General features: G+C 34.3%; 1 protein-coding gene across 2 annotated transcripts in view; it reads left to right on the top strand.

Annotated features, from left to right (window-relative positions):
- Positions 1-24,590, top strand: part of PKN2 (protein kinase N2) — a 141,208-nt gene that overhangs the window by 101,741 nt on the left and 14,877 nt on the right. For both annotated transcript variants that reach the window (XM_045801851.2, XM_045801852.2), the window contains 11 exons: positions 2,781-2,924; positions 3,245-3,320; positions 3,898-4,072; positions 4,307-4,433; positions 4,920-5,050; positions 5,133-5,208; positions 5,287-5,378; positions 11,983-12,159; positions 16,201-16,263; positions 17,406-17,482; positions 22,867-23,009. In XM_045801851.2, coding sequence (XP_045657807.1) covers positions 2,781-2,924; positions 3,245-3,320; positions 3,898-4,072; positions 4,307-4,433; positions 4,920-5,050; positions 5,133-5,208; positions 5,287-5,378; positions 11,983-12,159; positions 16,201-16,263; positions 17,406-17,482; positions 22,867-23,009 — 1,281 coding nt within the window. The remainder of the gene's footprint in view (positions 1-2,780; positions 2,925-3,244; positions 3,321-3,897; positions 4,073-4,306; positions 4,434-4,919; positions 5,051-5,132; positions 5,209-5,286; positions 5,379-11,982; positions 12,160-16,200; positions 16,264-17,405; positions 17,483-22,866; positions 23,010-24,590) is intronic.

Here is a 24,590-nt window from a genome sequence, read left to right on the forward strand (position 1 = left end):
ATAATTTTATTTCATTTTTATGTAGCCAGTTATTAATGGAGTCTGCCTGTTGTATACTATATAATTTCTCAAAGCATGAAATCAGATTGAACACAGCACCCATAACTCCTCTTACACATTGATTTTTCATGTAGAAAAATCAATTGTTGAAAATCCAGTTTAGCAAAGATAAGATGTCATCAAAAGGAATGTGGTCCATTCTGATGTTGAGACCAAACTTACTGTGAGGTATTTCTTATGGTGTCCCACAGGTTTCACTGTGTTTCCTTTGTAAAATTAAAATATCCTCCATCGCCCCAAGAGTTCCTCTCAGTTTGGGAACTTCAGCCTTCTTGATGCTTCACTTCTTTTTATGCTAGATGTGTGCTGGGTTTTTTAAATTGCAGCACATTTTTTAAGTTGTTCTCCTTCCTCTCCTACTTGTACGGTTGATTCAATGTCTCTTACACTTTTTTGTTTAGTTTCAGGCCTTATAGAGACTTCAAACAAATCATATAGGTGCCTTAGATCTACCACAGAGTTTTTTCTTTGATTCTAGGTTCAAATTCATAATAAGACCAAATAAAGCACAAGTTGGGGCAGTTTGCCAGTAATGCCCATGAGTAGCTCAGATCATACTGCTCAGCTATTTTGGTAGTGATTTTACTCCATCTAGAATTTTGTTGCTCTTAGAGTTTGACATTACCTAGAAAGACGTCTTGCTTTCTAGTACTGGCCTACTTCATCTGGAAAATTGCCAGCAAATAAGCAGTCACACAGTTTAAATTCAATAAACATTAGCGACATCTCTTTATATAAAATAGGTATTTTCCTTTTTAGGTGCTGTATTCCTGCTTTACGTATCCAAATCACACTGGATGTTAGAGATTGAAGTAGATTTAGGGTTCCATGAAACAGTGTTATAAATATTGACTTAAAAAGATCTGAATCTGCTCTAGATCACAGTCACCTTCCCCCCTTAAATTGTAGAGAGTCATATTCACAAGGAAGAATGCAAAGTCACAAAGAATGAAGAGCTTAATACCTAAAACTTGAGTGTAGAGCTCCAGGAAAGCTAGCCTTCCATCTCAAATCTTAGATCTTTCTAACACCCTTCAGTTTAAAAGGAAATGAAGTGAAAGCCGAAAGAGAAATGAGTCGATACATTTTATCAGAGTGGCTAGAATAAATACAAATGAAGTGATTGGACCTCTTCTCATCCAAAGAAAGATATAATCTTAACCATGTGTTAAGTGTTGGCAGTGTGAAAGTGTAAGAACTTCTAACAAGTACTGATTCCATCCCCAGCGCTTTGTGTCTGTCTGACTGATCCATCACAGATCTTCCTCCTGACACTGTGGAATATGACAGGAGAAAGGACACCTCTCCTGTAGTCTGAAACAGTGTAGTGTAAATTACCAATCCCTGGTTCAGTTATTCACCTAGCTTATTTCCCAAAATAACTTCCCAAAATACTTTTAACTTGAGTAGATGCCATTTGCTGATCTTAAAAGAATTATACACCACTCATACTTCCTCTTTCATGACAAATATTCTCTCTCATAGTAATTATGTTTCAGAGAGAAGCAGGAGATGGCCCTGAGTTCACATACTGCCATAGATACCTTTTTCTGATTAGTTATGACACCTTCTGGTGCATTGTGTTTTTACTCATTTTTTCATGTTCTGTTTTTTATAAGTTTTTTGTGTTCATTTGCATCAATTCATTATTTAAAGCGGAAAGATTTGTTATTATGTATGCTAGAAGTTTATGTAATAGGCGTAAGTTCATAAACTGAAAGTTCTTAAATGAAAGAAATAACTTATTACTTTGTTGAGCCTAAGAGGGGAAAAACATTTAGCTCTTCTTGTGAATGGTCTGCAAAATGCTGAAAAACAAAGTAATGGAGAAGTCTGGTGCTTCTAATTAAAATGTATGTAGATTATAACATATATGTAGAGGGCAGTTTATGGCTTTACCTGCCTATTTATAAACACTGTTCTAATTGATTGTTAAAACCTTAAATATGTTTTTCCACATAAGCATTATTTTTAATGATTACAGAGTATTCTCTCATATGGATATGGTATAATATACTTGTACCTAGTTTTCTGGACACTAAGGCTGTTGCTAATTTGCTGCCTTCTGTGGGGGAGAAGGTTGTAATAAATGAACATCTTTTTGTATAAAACTTACTCCGAATTTCCCTTTCCTGCCTGCACAGGCCCCTGCTATCACTAGTCATATTACCTGGTGGTATTCTTTTGAAGATTAAATGACCTAATACTTTTAAAGTGCTTATTAGCACAGTGTACGGCACACTGTAAGTGCAGAATAAATGCTATTTAATATAGAAATAAAGACCTTTCCCTGACCCAACATTGGTATAAGGAAATAAGACAGTTTGAATTGGGTTCTTTGAGGGAGCACTGAGGTCTTTCAGTAATAGCGCAGTAAGTGATATCAAGACTGAAGCTATGACATGGGAAAGAGTTTCTGTGGTCATTCTTCTGTATTGGTTGTTCCCAGTTGTGTATTCTTTGGTTAAAAAAAAAAAAAAGGAATATCTTAGCTGGAGACTGGTGGAATATAAATTTCTTCCTTGGAGTTAAAATATATAAGTTTGTTAAAATAATATGTAATAGAGAAACATTACAAAGCACTCTTCAAAACAGTGTGACTTTTGTGTGTGTTATCTTTGTTTATTGTATTTGTATTTTATATTTTTTGTGATCTTTTATTCAAGTGTGTGTCCAATGACGTCTTCTCTGTTTTATTTTATTTTTTTTAATTATCCTAGTCACGTGAACTGGAAATTTCAGTTTATTGGCGTGATTGGCGATCTCTGTGTGCTGTAAAATTTCTGAGGTTAGAAGATTTTTTAGACAACCAACGACATGGCATGTGTCTCTATTTGGAACCACAGGGTACTTTATTTGCAGAGGTAATAAATGTATTTTATTAAATGTGGCATCACTATAATTGAAATTGTGTATGTAGGCAGCATGATATAGAAGTAGAAAGAGTATTAGGCTGAATGACAGACAACTTGAATTCTTGGCTCAACTCCACTACTGCATAGGTGTATTACCTTAAGACAAATCATTTATCCTCTCTAGGTCTGCTTTCTCACCTAGAAAATAAGAAGTTGGGCTTAAATTATATCTAAGGTTCTCTTGTTTTCAAAACTTAGAAATTTAGTGAATTTCATGAACCATAAATCCAAAGCTGTACTCATGTCAACTTGAATTTTCTTCACTGCAGGTTACCTTTTTTAATCCAGTTATTGAAAGAAGACCCAAACTCCAAAGACAAAAGAAAATTTTTTCAAAACAACAAGGTAGTTACTAAGGAATCAAATATAATGTCTTTTGGTGTATTCTTATTCATAGAAGAGCTACATTTTAAAGTGATACCCATCTTTGTTTTTTGTTGTCCTTTTATTCATTCATTTCTAACTTTTTTTATTAAGGAACATTTCAGACATATCCATAAGTAGAGACACTAGTACTCAGCCTCAACAGCATTCAACTCCTGGCCAATTTTGTTTCATCTATAGCCCATCCACATACTACCTCAGATTATATGAAGCAAACATAGACACCATATTGATTCATCCATAAATATTATAGTTAGTATCTCTAAAAGTTCATTCTTTTAAGAGAATTCTTTTTTAAACCTTTCCCACATAGCATTGCTAGACTTAAAAAAACAGTGCCTACCTATTTATTTTTAAAACAATTTTCACTATTTTGCACTAGCCTTTATAACAAAGAGTTAAGAACTGTTTTTTAAGTGACAAATTTTGTTTGTTCTTCATAAATTATAAACCAATGAATATGAATTTTTAAGTTATGGCTTTTGGTAATATGTAAAAAAATTACTTTTTCTATTTTCTTTATTCACAATATCCACAGGCAAAACATTTCTCAGAGCTCCTCAGATGAATATTAATATTGCCACTTGGGGAAGGCTAGTGAGAAGAGCTATTCCTACAGTAAATCATTCTGGCACCTTCAGCCCTCAAGCTCCTGTGCCTGCTACAGTGCCAGTGGTTGATGTACGCATCCCTGAACTAGTACCTCCAGCTAGGTATGTGTCTAAGATTTTTAAGCATTGCTTTTATGAAATAGTTATTGTAACATTCATACATACTGCTTATGGTGGGTCTTTTAAAAGTCTGATTTTTTCCAAATAGCATTTTGAAATTAGTGTTTTGTTTATTTTAAAATAATAAAAAGTAAAATTGTTTGCTTTAATTTTAAAGCTATTTAAAATATATACTTTTGATTACTGTTTTTGGTGAATTACTTTATCTTCTATAAGTGATTCTACAGTAACCAAATTGGACTTTGATCTTGAACCTGAACCTCCTCCGGCCCCACCACGTGATTCTTCCCTTGGAGAAATAGATGAATCTGCTAAATTAAGAGATTTGGATACACCAGGACAGGCAAGGCATTTTAAACCTTGTATAATTCCTTTTTACCAAATGAATTACTGATAAAAGCATTATAGTGAGTGAGGTGTACATTTCAGTTAATTTAAATTACCTGTGTGAATTGTGTTTTTATGTTTCTTGTGAGTGAAACATAAAACCTCTGAAGATCATGGGCCAGTACAGATGGAACAGGCTATTGCAGGTAAAAGGAGCATACGAGCATGGTTGATATTAGATGATACATTGCTTCAAACACTCTTCATCTTCTAACTTGGTTAACATGATTTCTGAATATGCATTGAAGATTATGATGTTCATTTTTCAAAATTTTTAAATAAGTGTAATATAAAATTAATAACTGTAAGAATGTCCATTCTCTGAATTTTACTTTTCTTGCTAATATTTATATTGACTTTTGACATTTTAAAACTTTATCTTTACCAAATAAGTTGTTTTCTCAATACTTCTATGATTTAATGAATATTTAATATTTTATAGGATTCAGAAACTGTCTTTGATATTGAGAATGATAGAAATAGTATACTTCCGAAATCTCCATCTGAATATGAGCCTGATATTTCTCAACCAGGCCTAGGGTACAGTGGTATTCGAGAATTTGAGGAGAGAAGGTAAAGAATATATACAGAGCTTTGCTGCTACATATTTGGACCCATATTTTTGCCTTATTTTTAATTGGTATACTATTTTCAGATCTCAACAGATGTTTCAGTTTAATCTACAAGACTTCAGATGTTGCGCTGTCTTGGGTAGAGGACATTTTGGAAAGGTAATCTTTTAAGTTTTCTTGGAATGACTAGGAAAGTAATAACTCAAATAGAAAATACTTATTTTAATCTCATTTCAGGTGCTTTTGGCTGAATATAAACACACAAACGAGATGTTTGCTATAAAAGCCTTAAAGAAAGGAGACATTGTGGCTCGAGATGAAGTAGACAGGTTAGTGTTTTTTTTTTATGAAATTTTTTATTTTTCTGTAGTTTTAAGATCATGAAAATTGATGTATATATTGCAACAGCAAAACTTTCCATTTCCGTAGTATGTGAGGAAACTAAATTAATGTATCAATACTTGATGTAAGATAGGCATTAATTACTGTTTTTCTGTCTAGCCAACTTCTCCTTATGACAGTTTACTGGTTAGTGGGTACCAAGGAAAGATGATGAAATGTTTAAATTAATTGTTAAGTTTTTTATACTTGGAGATGGTAAAGTGTTTATGTGAAACAGGAAGTGTTACTCACCTGTGGTCAGATGAGACTATTTCCCATTTCATATTATAGGAGTAAGAGAATGTCAGTTACGGGTAATCTGTACTTAACTGAGTGGTTAATTCTGCTTTTTAAAATGCACCTATATCTGTTTTTTCTTTCATTTTTCTTAAAATGGTATTTTTTAACCAGAGCATTTTTTTTTAATTAAAGATTTTTATTTATTTATGTGACAGAGAGAAACAAGCAGGGGGAGCAGCAGGCAGAGGGAGAGGGAGAAGCAGGCCTCCCCGCAGAGCAGGGAGCCCAGCATGGGGCTCGATTCCAGGACCCCGGATCAAAGGCAGACGCTTTACCAACTGAGCCACCCAGGTGCCCCTAACCAGAGCATCTTACCTGTCTGGGTTTAATAAATGTAAATTGATATGGATACGATTTTTAAAATGCAAGGACTTTATATACAATTTTTAAAATGCAAGGACTTCGGGAACAATATTATAATTAGGTTAGAGAATATGCTTTAAAAAGACTGCCCTAATAGGGTGATTAAATACAAATTCATTGTATAACAGGTAGCATATTTACTACAGAGAGAGACTTTTATTTGATATTTATGAGCAGTATTTGTCATAAACCACTTGCAAGCATCAGCTGATATTAATAGAAGACAGCCCTGTATATGAAGAGAGCCTTGGACTATGAGTGAAAAGACTGGCTTCTCTATTCCTCGTTGTTCCTTCTTAAATAATGATTTGACCTGACCCCAGGGCAATTCACTGAACATCTTTGAACCTCAGTTAACCTGCATATTTTTAAAACATATTTTTTGGTAATGCTTGCCTTAATGAATTACATGCCACACACACACACACACACACACACCCAAATTGCTACTTATAATGTTTTTTCCCCATCATATGGGAAGCTCTTTCTTTCTTTTTTATGATTTATTTATTTATTCATTTATTTATTTGAGAGATTGAGAGCATGTGTGCTTAGGCTGGGAGGGGTGGAGGGAGAAAAACTTAAGCAGACTCCAAGCTGAGGGCTGAACCCCACAAGGAGCCCATCATGGGGCTTGATCTCACAACCCTGAGATCATGACCTGGGCTGAAATCAAGAGTCGGTCACTCAACCGACTGTGCCACCCAGGCGCCCTGGGAAGTTATTAGAATTAGGATAAATCTTGAAAATGAAGTTTTCCTTTATGTAAAAAGAAAAAAAATCCTTTTGGATTTTCCTATTTATTTTTTACCTGTTTTCCACATCCCTCAACTACATCAAAATAAACTCTTTCTTGATAAGTAAACTACTCAGAGAGGAGTTTGCTGAATATTTATATAATATTCTGTGCACCATAGGATATGCTTAGAACTGTATTTTTATTTTACCGAAGTAGTTGGTTAAAGCAAACCTTTAATTACACTGTCAGTCTGTTTATAACTGCTGTAATACTAGGGTCAAATATTTTTCTGTCATGAAAGAATATTTGCTTTATTCCAGATCTGTGAATGGTAAATTCATTTTTTTTGAAAAATAATAATAAACTGGTACTACCTCTGTTAATCTTTGTGGTTTATATAGCTTCCTGCTACCTTGTTACTACTTTGAGCCAAGTCTTTATAGAAGAACACTTTCTAATTAAATCTAGACAGGATAACATTAATATTACTATTAATGAAGAATGTCCAGATCAGAGGATGGAGCTTTAGCCAGAACCTAGGCTGTTACCCCTACTGAAAATTAATCCAGTTTTGGTGAAAAGTTGATGAGTGATCCTTACTAACTTCAGTTATAAATCCACATAGTCAGTAACGTGGAAGTAAAATAATCTTCAGTAGAACTGGTACAAAAACAGAGAAATAGAAAATCTGGAATGAGAAATAAAGCTCACTGTTAGAAGGAATTTGAGGAAGGCAGCAAAAAGGAGCAATTAGAGGAAAGCAAGAAAAGAATAGCAAATTAAAAAATAGACGAACATATTTTGAAAAGAAATACATATTTATAACTTGCAATTCTGAATAGTAAACAACTCAAACTAATAAGTAAGCAGATTGCTTTATATTCACTTCCTAGTTCATCCTTTTAATAGATCCATAGAATTTGATGTTATACCATATTACTGGGTTTTTTTTTTTAAATAGATGTTTCCAAAATACTTAATGACAGTTTTTCCTTTCTAAGTTTTCTTTCTCTAGTCTGAATTTTATTATTTTACTTAGAAAACGGCCCTTTTTTTTAAAAAAAATAGATCATAGAAAATACCAATCAGCCTCTTTTTAAGATGAAAATTACGGACTAACTCCAAAGTAATGTGATTCATTTACAAAGATTGCATTCTCCACCTACCATTAGTAGAACATTCTCTGTCCCATCTATGCCCAGTCCTGAGTAAGAATGTTACATTTATGTCCCTGTAGTGCCTCGTCATTCAGCTTCCTTTTCTTACCAGTTCATATTTCAAGATAACAGAACATTACTAGAATTATATTGGTTGGGGGGCGCCTGGGTGGCTCAGTGGTTAAGCGTCTGCCTTCGGCTCAGGGCGTGATCCCGGCGTTCTGGGATCGAGCCCCGCATCAGGCTCCTCTGCTGGGAGCCTGCTTCTTCCTCTCCCACTCCCCCTGCTTGTGTTCCCTCTCTGGCTGGCCGTCTCTATCTCTGTCAAATAAATAAATAAAATCTTTAAAAAAAAAAAAGATTTATATTGGTTGGAAATATATTTTTGCAGTCATAGAACAAAAGCACAGCTAATCATATATTATAAATATACATTGGGGCGCCTGGATGACTCAGTTAAGTGTCTGAATTTGGCTCAGATCATGATCTCAGGGTCCTGGGATTGAGTCGTGAGTCCACCTCCCCACTCAGTGGAGAGTGTGCTTCTCCCTCTTCCCCTGCCTCTCCTCCTCCTCATGTTCTCTCTCTTTCAAATAAATAAACAAAATCTTCCAATATAAGTAAATAAATAAATGTATGTTTATTTTATGTATAAATAAGTAAACATTTATTTATACCTGAAAATCTATACATACATATAAAATATATATGAATATGATTCATTCCTAAGACCTTAGTCTTATTAACGATGTTGTTTTCCACTGACCAAAATAACTATTTATATAAGCTTCTAGAATGTCTAATAATGTACTGAACTCTGAAGGAGGTGCACAAAAAATGTTAGGATGGAATTAGTTACTTAGGGAAATAAAAGTACATTAGTAATGTAAATAAAAGAGGCTAGATATGTTTGAGTTTAAAATAAACAGTACAGACAGTAGTAGCTCAGAGAAAGGGGAACATCGTGGTGTGCGGATGGATTTAGGTAAGGCCTTATAAGAGAGATTGGATTTGTGCTGTTCTTTGACAGATTGAAGATGTTTGGGAATATGGAGAGAAGTTAAATGACAATTTAGAGGAAAATTGTTCTGGACAGAATGAATAAAATTTGAAGTTTTGAATTAAGGTTGGATTGTTCCATGAACTTTTAAGGGGAATATACAATTTAGGTAAGGTTGGGAAAAGTTAGACTGTTACAGAATAGCTTTTTAGTGTGCTGTAAAATGCTTGAAATTATTGTGACAATTTTGGGCTATAAAGAGCCTGTCTCCTTTACCTAAGAGTCGGAGACATCTATCCAGTCCTCATTAGTATTGCTAGTCCTCATCAAAGCATTCCTGTGAATGGCATTAAAGCCATTTTAAGAGGCATTGTGATCAGTGATTCTCAATCTTTTACATCATTTACATGTTCAACACAGGTCTAACCTAATATCCATTCATGAGAATTAGTGATTCACCCATAGTAAATTAGAAATTCCTCCATAAATATAAACCATATAGACAATGAAGAGATAGTTTGTTATCTACTTGTCATTTTGTTTTTATTTTGTCTGAATATTTTATCTGCAGTACCCAAATTTAGATTGATTTCATGAATCCATTGTTTTAGAAGCCATCTTATCAGTCTTACCCAGTTGGACATTATTTTCCAATATATTTAAGTGGTGATGAAAATCAAAGCTATTAACTGTTTTAAAGCTTTATTTTGAATTTATTTCTAATAATCACTTACTTTGTAATAACACTTAGAAACCTTGCCAAATATATGTAGACGTAACCCTAGTTTTAAAACAATTACACTGGGACTTTCTGAGTATGTATAAAATTATAAACAGATTGTGTGAAATCAGAGAGAGGGTAAGAGTTTGACTAGAATGTGACCTTATTAAGTGGAGCTTAAAGACTATTCCATAATAGCTGCGTTTACTGTCAGTATTTAAAACTGAGCAGATGTCTTAGTTCATAATCCAGAAGACAACTATATTAACATAGCATTAGAAATTCCATGCTCCTTCTACACAACAGGTATGTTTTTAAAATTTTTTTAATTTAAATGCAGTTAATTAACACGTATTCTTGGTTTCAGAGGTAGAGGTCAGTGATTCATCAGTCTTATATAATACCTAGTATTATATAAGTGCCCTCCTTAATGTCTATCACCCAGTTACCCCATTCCCCCCACCTCCCTTGCCTCCAGTAACCCTCAGTTTGTTTCCTATGATTATCTCTGTTGGTTTATCTCCCTCCCTCTCTGGTTTTGTCTTGCTCTTAAATGTTTCCAAATTCTACTTAAATATTTTTGAGTCCTAGCAATATAGTCTGGATACCCAAATAAATACTTTATCTTTAAAATTACCTTTTTAAAAAAGAATTCCTTCTTAAAAGACCCAAAAGAAAGAAGAATGGATCTGCCTCCCTCTAACATTAGCATTTTTTGGCAGTTTGAAATTAACAATAATAACAAAAATCTAAGCAATCTTTTAATTTTAAAAATAAAGGCATTGTTAATGCTTTTAAATGTTAATGTCAATAAAGTGCCTATTTTATATTAGAGATATAATCTAATTGTTAATAAAATGTATATTAATATCTTTATTTTGATCAGGTGCTTAAAACATGTTAATTCCAACTTATAGTTGAATAATATTTGATGGGCGCCTGGGTAGGTCACTCAGTTAAGTATCCAACTCTTGATTTCTGCTTACATCATGGGCTGAGGGTCATGAGATCGAACCCCGAGTCTGTCTCCGTGCTCAGCTCAGAGTCTGTTTGGGATTCTCTTACTCTCCCTCCTCCTCTGCTCCCCCTTCTTGCTCTCTCACTTGCTCTCTCTCAAATAAAATCTTTTTTAAAAAATTAATAATATTTGACCTGGTTTTCTTCTACCTTGAGTTTTAAAGTCAAGTTGATTACTAAATATTTTCAAGGAAAGGAAGAATGGTATTTTTGGCTATTTAGGCAAAATTAATGTTCCAGAGTCTGTAAGGTTGACCACTGTTATTTGTAGCAGCTTGTGAGAGTGACAAGCTGCTACAAAGGCAAAGCCTGTGATTGCTATAGATTTTTACAAATCAGATCATTTTCAAGGAGCTTCCTTGAAGCATGTTAATAAAATTCTCCGTGTAGTCTCTTTATTTTCCAGTCAGCCTTCTAAATTAAAATTTTATGCAGCCTATCTTTACCTTTCAACTTCATATTTTATATGAAAAAATATTTTAATACTATAGCTTATGAATTATAAATACTGTCCTTGAAATTACCTTCATCACAAATTTTATATTTTTAAAATTATTCTTGGGGTGCCTGGATGGCTCAGTCTCCTGAACATCCCACTCTTTATATCAGCTCAGGTCATGGTCTCAGGGTCCTGGGATTGAACCCCACGGGCTCCCTGCTCAGCAGGGAGTCTGTTTCTCTCCCTCACCCTCTGCTCCTCCCCCACCACACATGCATGTTCTCTTTATCTCCCTCTATAAAATAAATAAGAAAAAATTTTTAATTTTTCTTTAGATTGCTAAATTCTCACCAATTCCTGATAAATTCACAGTTCTCCCTCTGCTCCTGCCCAACCACACATGCATGCTCTCTTTATCTCCCTGTCTATAAAATAAATAAATCTTAAGAAAAAAATTTTAATTTTTCTTTAGATTGCTAAATTCTCACCAATTCCTGATAAAGTCACAATTCACCCCTAAGGCTTTTTTAATTATGACTATTAGCCCTGTAGGTGCTACTCTGATACTATCAATGTGAACTCTAATCTTTATGTCATGCTAATCATATATTTTAGTTTTCATTAATATTCAATTAAAGTTATATATATCAAGTAGACCAAATTTTTTAAGCAAAACTAAGCACATCTTACGGTTTTAAAGTTATAATAGGTAAGAACTTTGCTTATTTTAGAGTTCAGTAATTTTTAAAGAATATCATTTCCAACTAGAACTTTTTTTTGAAAAACTTATTGATTTTTAAATGTTTTCTCTTACAGCCTGATGTGTGAAAAAAGAATTTTTGAAACTGTGAATAGTGTAAGACATCCCTTTTTGGTGAACCTTTTTGCATGTTTCCAAACCAAAGAGCACGTTTGCTTTGTAATGGAATATGCTGCTGGTGGAGACCTAATGATGCACATTCATACTGATGTCTTTTCTGAACCAAGAGCTGTGTGAGTATGCTTTAGACATTTCTCTGAGTTTTTTTCATGACAGACTTCTTGCTAGGAAGGAAAAAAGCTCTCTGAATTTTTTTTTCTTTCCAAACAGAAAATTTCTGCAAAAAATGTGAGAACTCACCTTACTTACCTTTTTGCCATATATCCATGTATTTTACTCTGTTGTCCATGTTGAAAATTTTATAGATTGCCCTAAATCCTACTTGATAATTTAGATACACAGTTAAGGTTCATTTTAGTAAAATTTCTCCTTTTTTTTCTATTATATTTTCTTCCTAGGGAATGCCATCTAGAATCATGGTTTTGTTTTATTTTATTTTTTTTAGAACCATGGCTTTAAATACTAACTATATGCAAAGTATATTGTTAAGTGAAAAAAGAAAGTATAAAGGAGTCTGTGTCATGTATTTGTATATTTATATTTGCATTTTAAAGGGTAATAAGTTAAAAGAATATAAATTATTTGTTTGCATGTGCTTACAATATCTCTGAAAGGACATAAAAGAAACTTGTATGCATATTGCCTCCAGTTAAAGGTGTAGAAAGCAAACTTTTCACTCTCTTTTTATAGTTTTTGAATTCAATATTATATGAAGGGTTTGCTTTTTTAAATGCATTAAAAAACAGTAAAAGGAAATACTTGAGATTAAATATACATGTATATATATTTTCCCCCTACTGTTATCCCAGTTTTATAGCTCTTCAAGTAGTGAAGCTAGGATTTGAACACTGGAAAGTGCTCTGAAGAGCCACACTCTGTATGCTGATGTTTACCAACTTTATATCTCCAGCCCTGACTTCTTGCCTAAACTTCCAACTCTAGTGACATTCAGCACCAATTTGACTTTTCCCTTCATATGGCTAATAAGTATTGCTTTTGCAAACTGAATTCCTGGTTTCTCCCATTTCCCCCCAACCTGACCCACCACTCCCAGGCCTGCTACTCTTCTAATCTTCCCCTTCTTAATAAATGGCAGCACGAGTTCAAGCCAAAACATAGGGAGTCATTTTTTTTAAGGTTTTATTTTAATTCCTGTTAGTTAACATACAGTGTTATTTTAGCTTCAGGCATACAATATACTGATTCAATAATTCCATGCATCACCTCATCACCTGGTGCTCATCACAGGTGCCCTCCTTAATCCCTATCACCTATTTAACCCACCTCTCCACTCACCTCCCCGCTAGTAACCGTCAGTGTGTTCTCTATAGTTAAGAGTCTATTTCTTGATTTGAGGGAATCACTCTTTTTTTGAGGGAGTCATTCTTGATCCTCTTTTTCCCTCACATGCAACATCCAAATTTTTAGCAGGTCTGATCAACCTACTTTCAAAACATCCCAAATCATAAAAATCATAAACCAGTAGTAAACCTTTACTGTCTGTATTCTGACAACTGACATTTGTGTAGCATTTTCACTTTCATTCCTTAGTTTGATTCTCATCATGACGATTAGAAGTATATAGAGTAAATAGGAGTACTCTCATACCTTAAAGTTTCAGATGAAGAAATAGAGGGATTAGTTCTGATGGTTAGTGAAGCTTTCAAACAGGAGGCAGAAGCCAGAAAGTAGAAGGCCTTCCCTGAAGATTTAAGGATTAAAAGCAGAGCATCTAGACTCTGCCCAGCATGTGCTAACTGCACATGGGAATTTGTTTGTTTTTGTTTTGCTATGTTCTGCCCTTTTTTAAAGAAATTTAAAATCAGATCTGCCTTAAGGAACTTTTATTTTTGCTGAGAATACAAGGCATATACAAATGAAACTGTTAAGCCCAGTGAAATACAAGAATAAAATGCTGCATTGTAGTACTTCAAATCTGAAGTACCTCCCTCTGATTACGATCCCATCAGATTAGATCTGATCTCACCTCAAATGTTATTTCTTTGAAATCCTTTCCTGAGTAGCCTATCTAAAGTACCACTATATCACTACTGCCCAAATCAGATCAGTTTTACTCTGTTTTCTGTTTTATTATCTCCATAGCACTTTATTTCTGCCTGAAATCATCTATTTATTTTTTTATGTTTTTATTGCCTGTCTCCCCTCACTAAAAGGGAGGATAGTGTCTATTCTGTGTATTAGTGGAACACCCAGAAGTATGGTTGAGACATACTAGATGATCACTGAATTGTTATTGACCAAGACTATGGTATCAAAAATAATTTGTTTCCCAACTTTGCACCATTAGAGAAATAAGTTACTCTCTCTGAAAGCTTCATTTTCTGTTTCTGTAAAAGATTTAAAGGTTTGATATGAAGATTAAATATTAAATTAATATGTAATGTTAAAAGCGAAAATATCCAACATAGTACCTGACACATAGTATAGTAAGCTTCAGTGAAATATATATTTTAAACAATAGACCCATTATTTGTTGAGTATCATTAGGGCAATTTGTTTACAAAGAATGAAATAAAAGATAAATCAAGATATTTTTATAATTGTTATATGCTTTGCCACCAAAATAAGTTTCCTGAAAACTTCTGTATAAAAATAACTACCTTAAGCAATTTTAGAATCACATCTGTTTAATGGACTTAAGCTAAATTCTTTAAACTTTCAGCAAATAATTATATAAGATCTAATGTATAATCAATATTTGCATTTTTAAATTCTCCCAAATTATGGTCCCATTTTTTTTTGTAAAAATAAGTAAACACAAGACATAGCTAAATTATCTACATGTGCATATAAGTGTATTCTAAAAGTTTGAATAACATTGACCAAACTAACAAGAGGAGTTATCTCTATAGATGATAGTGGCATTGGGGTGAGATGGATAGATGGATGAATGAAATACTGTGCTTTGGGACCCAGGGGTATTATGTGTACTTTACAGAGAAAATATCTATGTATTACTTGCATAATTAAGAACTGAATCTCCTAAGTTTTTCCTTATAAGCTATTCCACACTGAAGACAGATCTGCTTTTTTAAATTCATTCGTTTATCACCTACCTTCTCATTCAGTAGGCCTGCCATGTGTCAGGCATTATGCCAAACATTTAGAATAAACACTGCAAAAGACCAACATGGTCCTATTCCTCAAGAGTTAATGTTTCTAGCTGGGCTCAAGTTTTCCTAAGATTCAAACCCATTTATCCAATTTCTTCACCTGCCCCAAGGCAATTCAAATTCAACATGTCCAAAGCTAACCTCATTTTCCCCACAAAATTTTGGCTATTTCTCAGTCTCTTTGCCTATCACTCTTTGAGCTAAGAAGGAAAGCTTGAGAGTTACCTTGTTTTTCCCTCTCCATCATCCTCTATTGCTAGGGAGATACCAAGTCTTGTTGTGCTAGTTTTTAAGTTTCTCCTGAGTCCATCTCCTGCTCACTGTGTTGCCACTATATAGAGGGTCTCATGGTCTTCCATCTGTACTACCATATCATAACAACCTTACCTGTTTGGTTTCCTTCTAGATATCTACCTACTTCTACTCCAGCCTTCACACTACTCTCCAAAAAATCTTTCTCACATCAATGTGATTATTCTGCTCTGATTTAAATGGTGTGATTCTCTATTGCTAAAAAAAAGAAATTTCAGTATCAATAATATGATATTCAGGGTCCTTCACAACTTGACCCCAGGCTGTCTTTTCAGTCCTGTCTCCCACTTCTTCCCCATTCTTACTTCAGCCACAACAAACTTTTTACTGGTTGTCAAACCTTTTACACCTCTGTCGCTTTGCCTCTTAGGGAATAAATGTCCTGTATTTTCCCCACGAGAGTTCTACTTTCCCACAGTACTTTTGCCCTTAAGGTAAATTGCAGTTTCTCCAGACCCAATGTCTACTCTAAGGACTTCAGTGACACCACTCACAGGCAAAGTTAATGGCTTCCATTGTAGAGATTGTATTTTTCTTTTTAATTTTACCCCTGATACTTAGCACATGTCTTACTGTGTCTGGCACATAGTAAGGACTAAATAAATATTTGTGAAATTAGTTAACTACAAATTTCTGCTTTGAAGCATAAAAGTATAAACTGGGATTCAAGAGCAGTGGAATTTATTAAACTTTTATTTCTTCAAACAGATTTTATGCTGCATGTGTAGTTCTTGGGTTGCAGTATTTACATGAACACAAAATTGTTTATAGGTGAGTAAAGTTTTGATACTTTCTAATAGCTTACTTTTGGTGTGAATTCGAATTAAAAATATTTAAGAAGGATATTTTGTAAAAATGTTAAGCTCCAATTCTAAAAGAAATAGTTAACACAGTAATTATATGATGAAATTCTTTGTTCTTCTTCTTGTGCCCATTACCTAACTAAAATAGTCAAATTGTAAGTTGGCCTATGGTAACAGAATTCACCAACAATATTCATTCTGGTGAATATGTTATATTCACCTGATCTACTGCAGAAAACTTTGTTAGACCAATACTACTCAAAATTTGTCCGTGAAAAATAAGTAGCTTGTGCCAGAGTATAAAATATCACCCTGCTTCCTTAAGTGTTGCTGTCAACTAAACACTGTACTTGGTGACATAGCTGATTTATGTACTAGTATAATAAGTTCCTTCTCAAGTTGCAGACCAGTAACACATAGTTAATAGCCCAGCAGCCAAGCAATGGACTACACTTTGAATAGTATTGCTCTAGACTAGACAAATTCAGGAAGGCCAATAAGAACTAGGAGACTAAAAACATCAGTTTATTCAAACTTCTAACAGTTTTCCAAGGTAAGGGTTTTCTCGTGGTCTGATTTTACTCAAAGGATAAACAATTTTTAACTTAATTTTTAATCAATTAGTGTGGATAAATAGCTTTCTCTTTATTTTGCATTATTCTCTTAGAAGGTTAAACCTGCACTCTTGATACTTTATTTATACTGTGAACTTGACAGTTTGTTCTTATGAGTCATGTGTAGGCAAACTTTAAACTTGGTCCAAGTCAGATTTATCACAAATAACAAATTAATAGAACCAGAGTTAAAAAAACTTGAACTCCTTCCATGCTTGAAGATACTTGAGTAGATAAAACATTCCTTTTTAAAATACATTCTTTTCTATGTAACAGGGAAAAATTATTCAGAAACTGTATTATGTAGAGTAATAAAGTTGCCAAAAGGAAGAAGAGTGAACATTTGTAATAGAATATTTAAATCTCAAATGATAACTTGAAAAACTCATTTTTAGTAAAGAGAAAGTATAGCTCCTTTTGAAATGATTTTTGTTCTACATTATCTACTGATTTTATTGATTTTTTTTAATTTTGCATTTTTTTTTATCCTGAACAGAGATTTGAAATTGGATAACTTATTGCTAGATACAGAGGGCTTTGTGAAAATTGCTGATTTTGGTCTTTGCAAAGAAGGTAATTGGATATTTTAAAGTTCCTTTTCTAATGGATTAGTATTCCTTTGTACTTGCTAGTTTTCTAGTTTGTCAATGGAAAGCAAAATGTATTTCTAACTTTAATTTATTCTTTATTAAGACGTTATGGACTGTTCATGTAACCTGATTATCACATTATTAAAAATTCTGTGGATATGAATAAGGTTAGGTTTTCAGAAATCATAATATAAAACCTAAGATCCTCTTTGTATGGCTAATAATTCTGTCACTACTCTGAGAAAACATTGGTTAAGCACCAATTTTTTTGCTTTGATGGGACAGTACACAATACATTACATAGGCCTAATAACTTCTCTCCAGTTTCTTAAAACTTACAGCATTTTTAAATAGGAAGAAAATATGCATATAATCAGAATCCTTCCTGTATATTCAAAAGTAAATAAATAAACAGGGGAGATGTGGATCCGAGGTGCCAAAAGTGTAAAGACTGTAGGCTCAGGCACCAGACAGTCCTAAGTTTGAATCCTGGCTTTGCCACTTATTTGCTATGTTTTTGGATGAGTTACTTCAAACTGCATTGATTCTGTTTCCTCAGATATAAAATTAATGTAATTCTTCTTATTTTAGAGTATTTTGAGGATTGGAGATATGTGGCACAGTGTCTAACATACATAGTAAATAGGTATTCTCATCTTGACATTTAATACATTGCATTGTAATGAACATTGTCTATGTCCCCCTTCTACACTGGGTAGCTTCTTGTTTCTTATTCAGCTTTGTTTCCATATCAGATGTATAATATAGTGCTTGGCACATCTTAAGTATTATGTTTCACATAATACTTAAGATGTTCGATTAATATAAGTAGTTGGATGAATGCATGAGTGAACTTTGTAAATATATCTCCATCAGTTACCCACCAACCTCTTAATCTGAATTCGATAATATTTTTTTCCTCTTATGGCACTTCCCTGTTGACTTCAACGCTTTTGTTCCTCAGAATTTGTCCTTAGCCCATTGCTCTTCACTGCTAGTTTTTAACTACAAGCAATATGCTAATGATTCCCAGATCTATAATTCCTTTCCTAACATAAATATTCAACTATCTACATGACAGCTTTGCTTGAATAGTCAATAGATACCTCCAACGCTATACAAACAAAAATAGTTTTCTTCAAATAGTCTAGTTTGTAGTTGATGGTGCCACAATCTTCTCAATCTCCCAACTTGAAAATGTGTTATTATCCTGGACTCTGTTCTCTTTACTTTTCCACATCAAGTTAATGACCAAATTGTGCTGACATCTACCTTCTTAATATTTCTTAAGTTTTTCATTTCCCCTCTTCTCCTGCCATCTATCATCTTGTTTTGACAAAAAAAATAGCCTCTTCACCTTTCCTCTCTCTAGATTTTTTTCCTCCTTCAAATCCACCTGCCATGTAGTTGCCAAAATGCTAAAAGGGCCCATGTAAAAACAATTCTGACCATGGCATACCCCTGCTAAAAACCCTTCAAGGGCTAAGACGTGGTACACTGTGCCCTTCCTGGTTTGCCTGTCTGCCTCTCCAGCCAGCTGTCTTGCTGCTCTCTGCCTAGTGCTTTCTGCTCCAGCAACAATGAACTGTTGACAGTCTGTGTCCCTCCACCGGTATCATCCATCCCAATTCTATTTGCTAATTAATGTTTGCTCATCCTTCAAACTCAACTTGAGTGTCGCCTCCCCAGAAAAGTTACCTGAAGTTCCTCTCCTCTTATCCCACCTCCCAAGTCAACTTTAGGAGCCCTTCTTCAGTGTTTCCATAGTATCTTGCTCTTGCTGTATTATTACAAAATTATCAATATATGGGGCACCTGGGTCTCTCATTTGGTTAAGCGTCCCCAACTCCTGATTTCACCTCAGGTCATGATCTCAGGGTTGTGAGATCGAGCCTCATGTTGGGCTCTGCACTGAGTATGGGGCCTGCTTAAGATTCTCTCTCTCGGGGCGCCTGGGTGGCACAGCGGTTAAGCGTCTGCCTTCGGCTCAGGGCGTGATCCCGGCGTTATGGGATCGAGCCCCACATCAGGCTCCTCCGCTATGAGCCTGCTTCTTCCTCTCCCACTCCCCCTGCTTGTGTTCCCTCTCTCGCTGGCTGTCTCTATCCTGTCGAATAAATAAATAAAATCTTTAAAAAAAAAACAAAAACAAAGATTCTCTCTCTCTCTCCCTCTCGCCCGCCCCTCCCCGCACTCTCACCCTCCCTCTCTCAAAAAAAAAAAAAAGAAAAGAAAAGAAAATGTATCAATATATATCTGCTTTCTTCCAGTAATCTCTTTAAAGACAAGAACTGTATCTTTCATTTTTATGTTTGTACCATTTGGCGTGGATGCCTAGAACTTAACAGGTACACAGAAAATATATATTGAATAACCAGATTTATGAAACATGTTTTTCTTCATTATCATAAAAATATGTAATACATTATGATAATAATAACAAATTTTGAGCTTTTACTATATGGCAAGCGCTTTTCCAAATGCTTCATAGGCATGATCTCCTTTAATTTGTAACAATCTGATGAAGGTAGGTAGTAGTATTAACCCCAGCATATAGATGAGGAAACTAGCCTTTGAGGTTAGACAACTTTTCTAAGCTTCTCACAGCTAACAAGTGGCAAAGCAGGAGATTAAACCCAGATTTTTATGACTCCAGAGCTTGATGTTAACTCCTTCCTTGGAGTTTTACCAATTTGAAGTCCTAGCTAATTAGGGGTACTTTGACCTTTCTTTAAAAATATCAGGACAGGAAAATTTATCACAGTAAATTAAATATGATAACTAAGTTACTGTAATTGACATATGTATTATGTTAAAATGTCACAGATTTTATAATACTACTATAAACAAAAGAATGCAAAAAATTAGAGTAGTTTTATCCTAAAAGTATGGCGTTTGTAATATACTCTAGTTGTGATCAAAGCATAGAATAAAGATCAAGAAACATTAGTTCAATTTCTATCTTTCTTAACTAAGGTTTTCCTAATCTTGGCCAAGTCATTTAAAAGGCTTTTGTAGAACTTACATAGATACAATATCAGCTCTTTTTTAAAATAATATTTTATTGAAGAAAAAAAATGGTGTGACAATGTTGACGAAGTTTTGCGAAAACAGAAAATTTCTCCACCTTGTGTGCTAAGGTATTTAATTATGCTCTTCATGTCTTGGTCCATAGACTCACATTGATTTGAGATTTTCAGTCATTATAGCTTTTAAAATTTAGAATTGAGAACTTTTCTTTCAAATTCTTTCATAATATGCTTTATAAGGAGCTTTTAATTATTTAGAATATATTGAGACATTGTCTTCAATATGTAAAATGTATATTTGATTAATATATTACTGAATTATGATAAAATTAAACTAAATTATGAAGAACATAAATTTGAGAACTAGTTAACTAAAAGATTAATACTGTATCTCTGTATTATATGACACATTTGGTTAACTTTATTTTTTTATTTTAATTCCAGTGTAGTTAATTTACAGTGTTACATTCATTTCAGATGTACAATATGTTGATTCAACCATTCTGTACATTACTCAGTGCTCATAATGATAAGTGTACTCTTTAATCCCTATCTCCTATTTCACCTCTCCCCCCAACCCACCTCCCCTCTGGTAATCATCAGTTTGTTCTTTATAGTTAAGAGTCTGTAGAGTTTGATATGTCTGTGGTTTTTTTTCCTTTGTTTTGTTTCTTAAATTCCACATGAGTGAAACCATATGGTATTTGTCTTTCTTTGACTTATTTCACTTAGCAGTATACTCTCTAGCTCCATCTGTGTTGTTGCAAATGGCAAGATTTCATTCCTTTTTATGGCTAAATAATATTCCTCTGTGTGTGTGTGTGTGTGTGTGTGTGTGTGTGTGCGCGCGCATGCGTGTGTTTGTTTGTACATACCACATCTTCTTTATCCATTCATCTATCAATGGACAATTGGGCTACTTCCATATTTTGGCTATTTGAAAATAAACATAGGGGTACATATATCGTTTCAAATTGTTTGAGTGTTAAATACTAAGTGTTTTTGTATTCTTTGGGTAAATACCCAGTAGTGCAATTACTGGATCATAAGGTAGTGCTATTTTTAAATTTTCGAGGAACCTCCATACTGTTTTCCAAAGTGGCTGCACCAGTTTGCATTCCACCAGCAGTGCACGAGGTTTCCTTTCTCTCCACATCCTACCAACACTTGTTTCTTGTGTTTTTTATTTTAAGCTTTTGGGCAGGTGTGAGGTGATATTGTGGTTTTGTTTTGCATTTTCCTAATGATGAGTGATGTTGAACATCTTTTCAGGTGTCTTTTGGTCATCTGTATGTCGTCTTTGGAGAAATGTCTGTTCATTTCTCTTGCGCATTTTTTAGTTGGATTATTTATATGTCATTTGCAGATATCTTCTCCCATTCGATAGGTTGTCTTTTAGTTTGGTTGATTGTTTCCTTCGCTCTTTAGAAGTTTTTATTTTAATGTAGTCCCAATAGTTTACTTTTGCTTTTATTTCTCTTGAGAGACCTATTTAGGAAGATGTTGCTATGGCCATTGTTAGAGAAGTTATTGCCTGTGCTCTCTTCTAGGATTTTTATGGTTTCAGGTCTCACATTTAGGTCTTTAATCCATCTTGAGTTTATTTTTTTGTATGGTATAAGAAGGTGGTACAGTTTCATTCTTTTGCATGTAGCTGTCTAGTTTTCTCAGCACCATTTGTTGAAGAGACTTTCTTTTTCCCATTGCATATTCTTGCCTCTTTTGTTGAAGATTAATTGACTGTGTAATTGTGGGTTTGTTTCTGGGGCTTTCTATCCTGTTCCTGATCCATTGTGTCTGTTTTTGTGCTAGTGCCATAATGTTTTGATTACTATAGCTTTATAGTATAACTTAAAATCTAGAACTGTGATACCTCCAGTTTTGTTTTTCTTTTCAAGGTTGTTTTGGTGGCTAACTCTGGATTATCCAAGGGTTCCTTTTTGGTATTTTCTATACTATACTTATTGTTATTTTTGTAATGAATCAAATAAAATATTTGAAAGATTGAATTTGAAAGATGACAGAAACTGAAGCTCCGAATCAGTTTTTTTGTTGTAACTTCTTAGCATCGCTTGTAAAGTAATGACAAGAAAGAGAAGTGAATAAAATGAAGTATAAAAATTTTATTTATTTTTACCCATTAATTAAATAGTAGAGTTACTATTGCAGTTTTCTCTATACCAGTCCTTAACATTTTCTTTAGAAGTCTGGTATATCTTGAGTTTGGTCATCATACACAAATGTGGAACTTTAATTTTGCTTCCTAAGGATATTGTCTGTTTCATCTATCATCTAGAATTTTTCTTTGCTAACAAATACTTAAATTTTACCTTTTCAGGAATGGGATATGGAGATAGAACAAGCACATTTTGTGGCACTCCTGAATTTCTTGCCCCGGAAGTATTAACAGAAACATCCTATACAAGAGCTGTAGATTGGTGGGGACTTGGTGTTCTTATATATGAAATGCTTGTTGGTGAGGTAAGCAGTATAAAATAGATGAGAGAGAAATGAGGAAAGATGATTGAATGAACAAAAGATGTCATTTATAAATGACTTAATATATCTCCTACATAAGTGGAGCTTAAGTTTTATACATATTTATAATATACTAATAATTGTCTATGATTCTATCTATCTTGTACTCTACATCTGTAACAAAAAGTCAGCTATACGTTGGTCAAAAGCTTATCTTCAAAAAGGGTATCATAGAATTAAAAGATAAACATTTTTTCCCTCCTGTTTTTTTTTAGATTAACTTAAAATAAATTTCCGGGTGGGTGCCTGGGTGGCTCAGTTGGTTAAGTGTCTGATTCTTGGTTTTGGCTTAGGTCATGATCTCAGGATCATAAGATTGGGTTCCGCATCCGGCTCCACGCTCAGCGTGGAGTCAGCTTAAGGTTCTCTCCCCCTCGCTCTGAACCTCCCCCACTCGTGCATGCATGTGCTGTCTCACTGTCTCTCTTTCTCACTGAAAAAAATTAATTTCTGGGGATAGCTTCGTTTTACAGAGAAATTGTTACCACTTAGGAAACGGTGAGTTATACCTAATAAATCAACAATGATTGGCTAATCTATTTTGTTACAAATTGTTGGAAATGATAAATTGAGTGGAATTGGGAAAGGGTAAATATATAGACAAGTGATTGAAAACTGCTTAGAGGGGCGCCTGGGTGGCACAGCAGTTGGGCGTCTGCCTTCGGCTCAGGGCGTGATCCCAGCATTATGGGATCAAGCCCCACATCAGGCTCCTCCGTTATGAGCCTCTTCTTCCTCTCCCACTCCCCCTGCTTGTGTTCCCTCTCTCGCTGGCTGTCTCTATCTCTGTCAAGTAAATAAATAAAATCTTTAAAAAATAAAAAAAGAAAAGAAAAGAAAACTGCTTAGAGGGGCTTGATGATCTTGGGATGCAAAAAATAAAAAAAGAGCTTGGTTCATTGCTTTGCAGTTTTCCCAGCACCAGCAGTCTTCTTTGTACATTCTAGGTGTACAGGTCTAGGAATAAATTAGTAGCTGAATAAATGATTGACCAAATTATTGAATGTCAGAAGTTTCTAAAGTTTTACTCTATATTGTCGTTTAATGACACTTGTTCCAAACAAAGGATTTTATTAGTCTATCCAAAAGACAGCCCCTTTGGTATGTCAAATTGGAGTGGATACTTGGAGGAAAAGAAATAGCTTATTAAAATGTTTGCCATGTGCTAGGTACTATCTTATTTGCTTTATAAATATTAGCTCTGGGGTGCCTGGGTGGCTCAGGTTAAGCGTCTGCCTTCAGCTCAGGTCATGATCCGGCATTCTGGGATTGAGCCCCACATCAGGCTCCCTGCTCTGCGGGAAGCCTGCTTCTCCCTCTCCCACTCCCCCTGCTTGTGTTCCCTCTCTTGCTGCTTTTCTCTCTGTCAAATAAATAAATAAAATCTTAATATATATATATAAATTAGCTCATTTAGTTTTTCAATGACCTTTAATGAGCTCAGTACTAGTCTTATGCCCATTTTAAGGTATATTGATGGAGACACAAAGAAGTCACAGAGCTCTCATGTGGTGGAGCTGGGAT

The sequence above is a fragment of the Ursus americanus genome, chromosome 12 (genome assembly GCF_024610735.1).
Source record: "Ursus americanus isolate L20-20 chromosome 12, mUrsAme1.1.p, whole genome shotgun sequence".
Taxonomy (NCBI): domain Eukaryota; kingdom Metazoa; phylum Chordata; class Mammalia; order Carnivora; family Ursidae; genus Ursus; species Ursus americanus.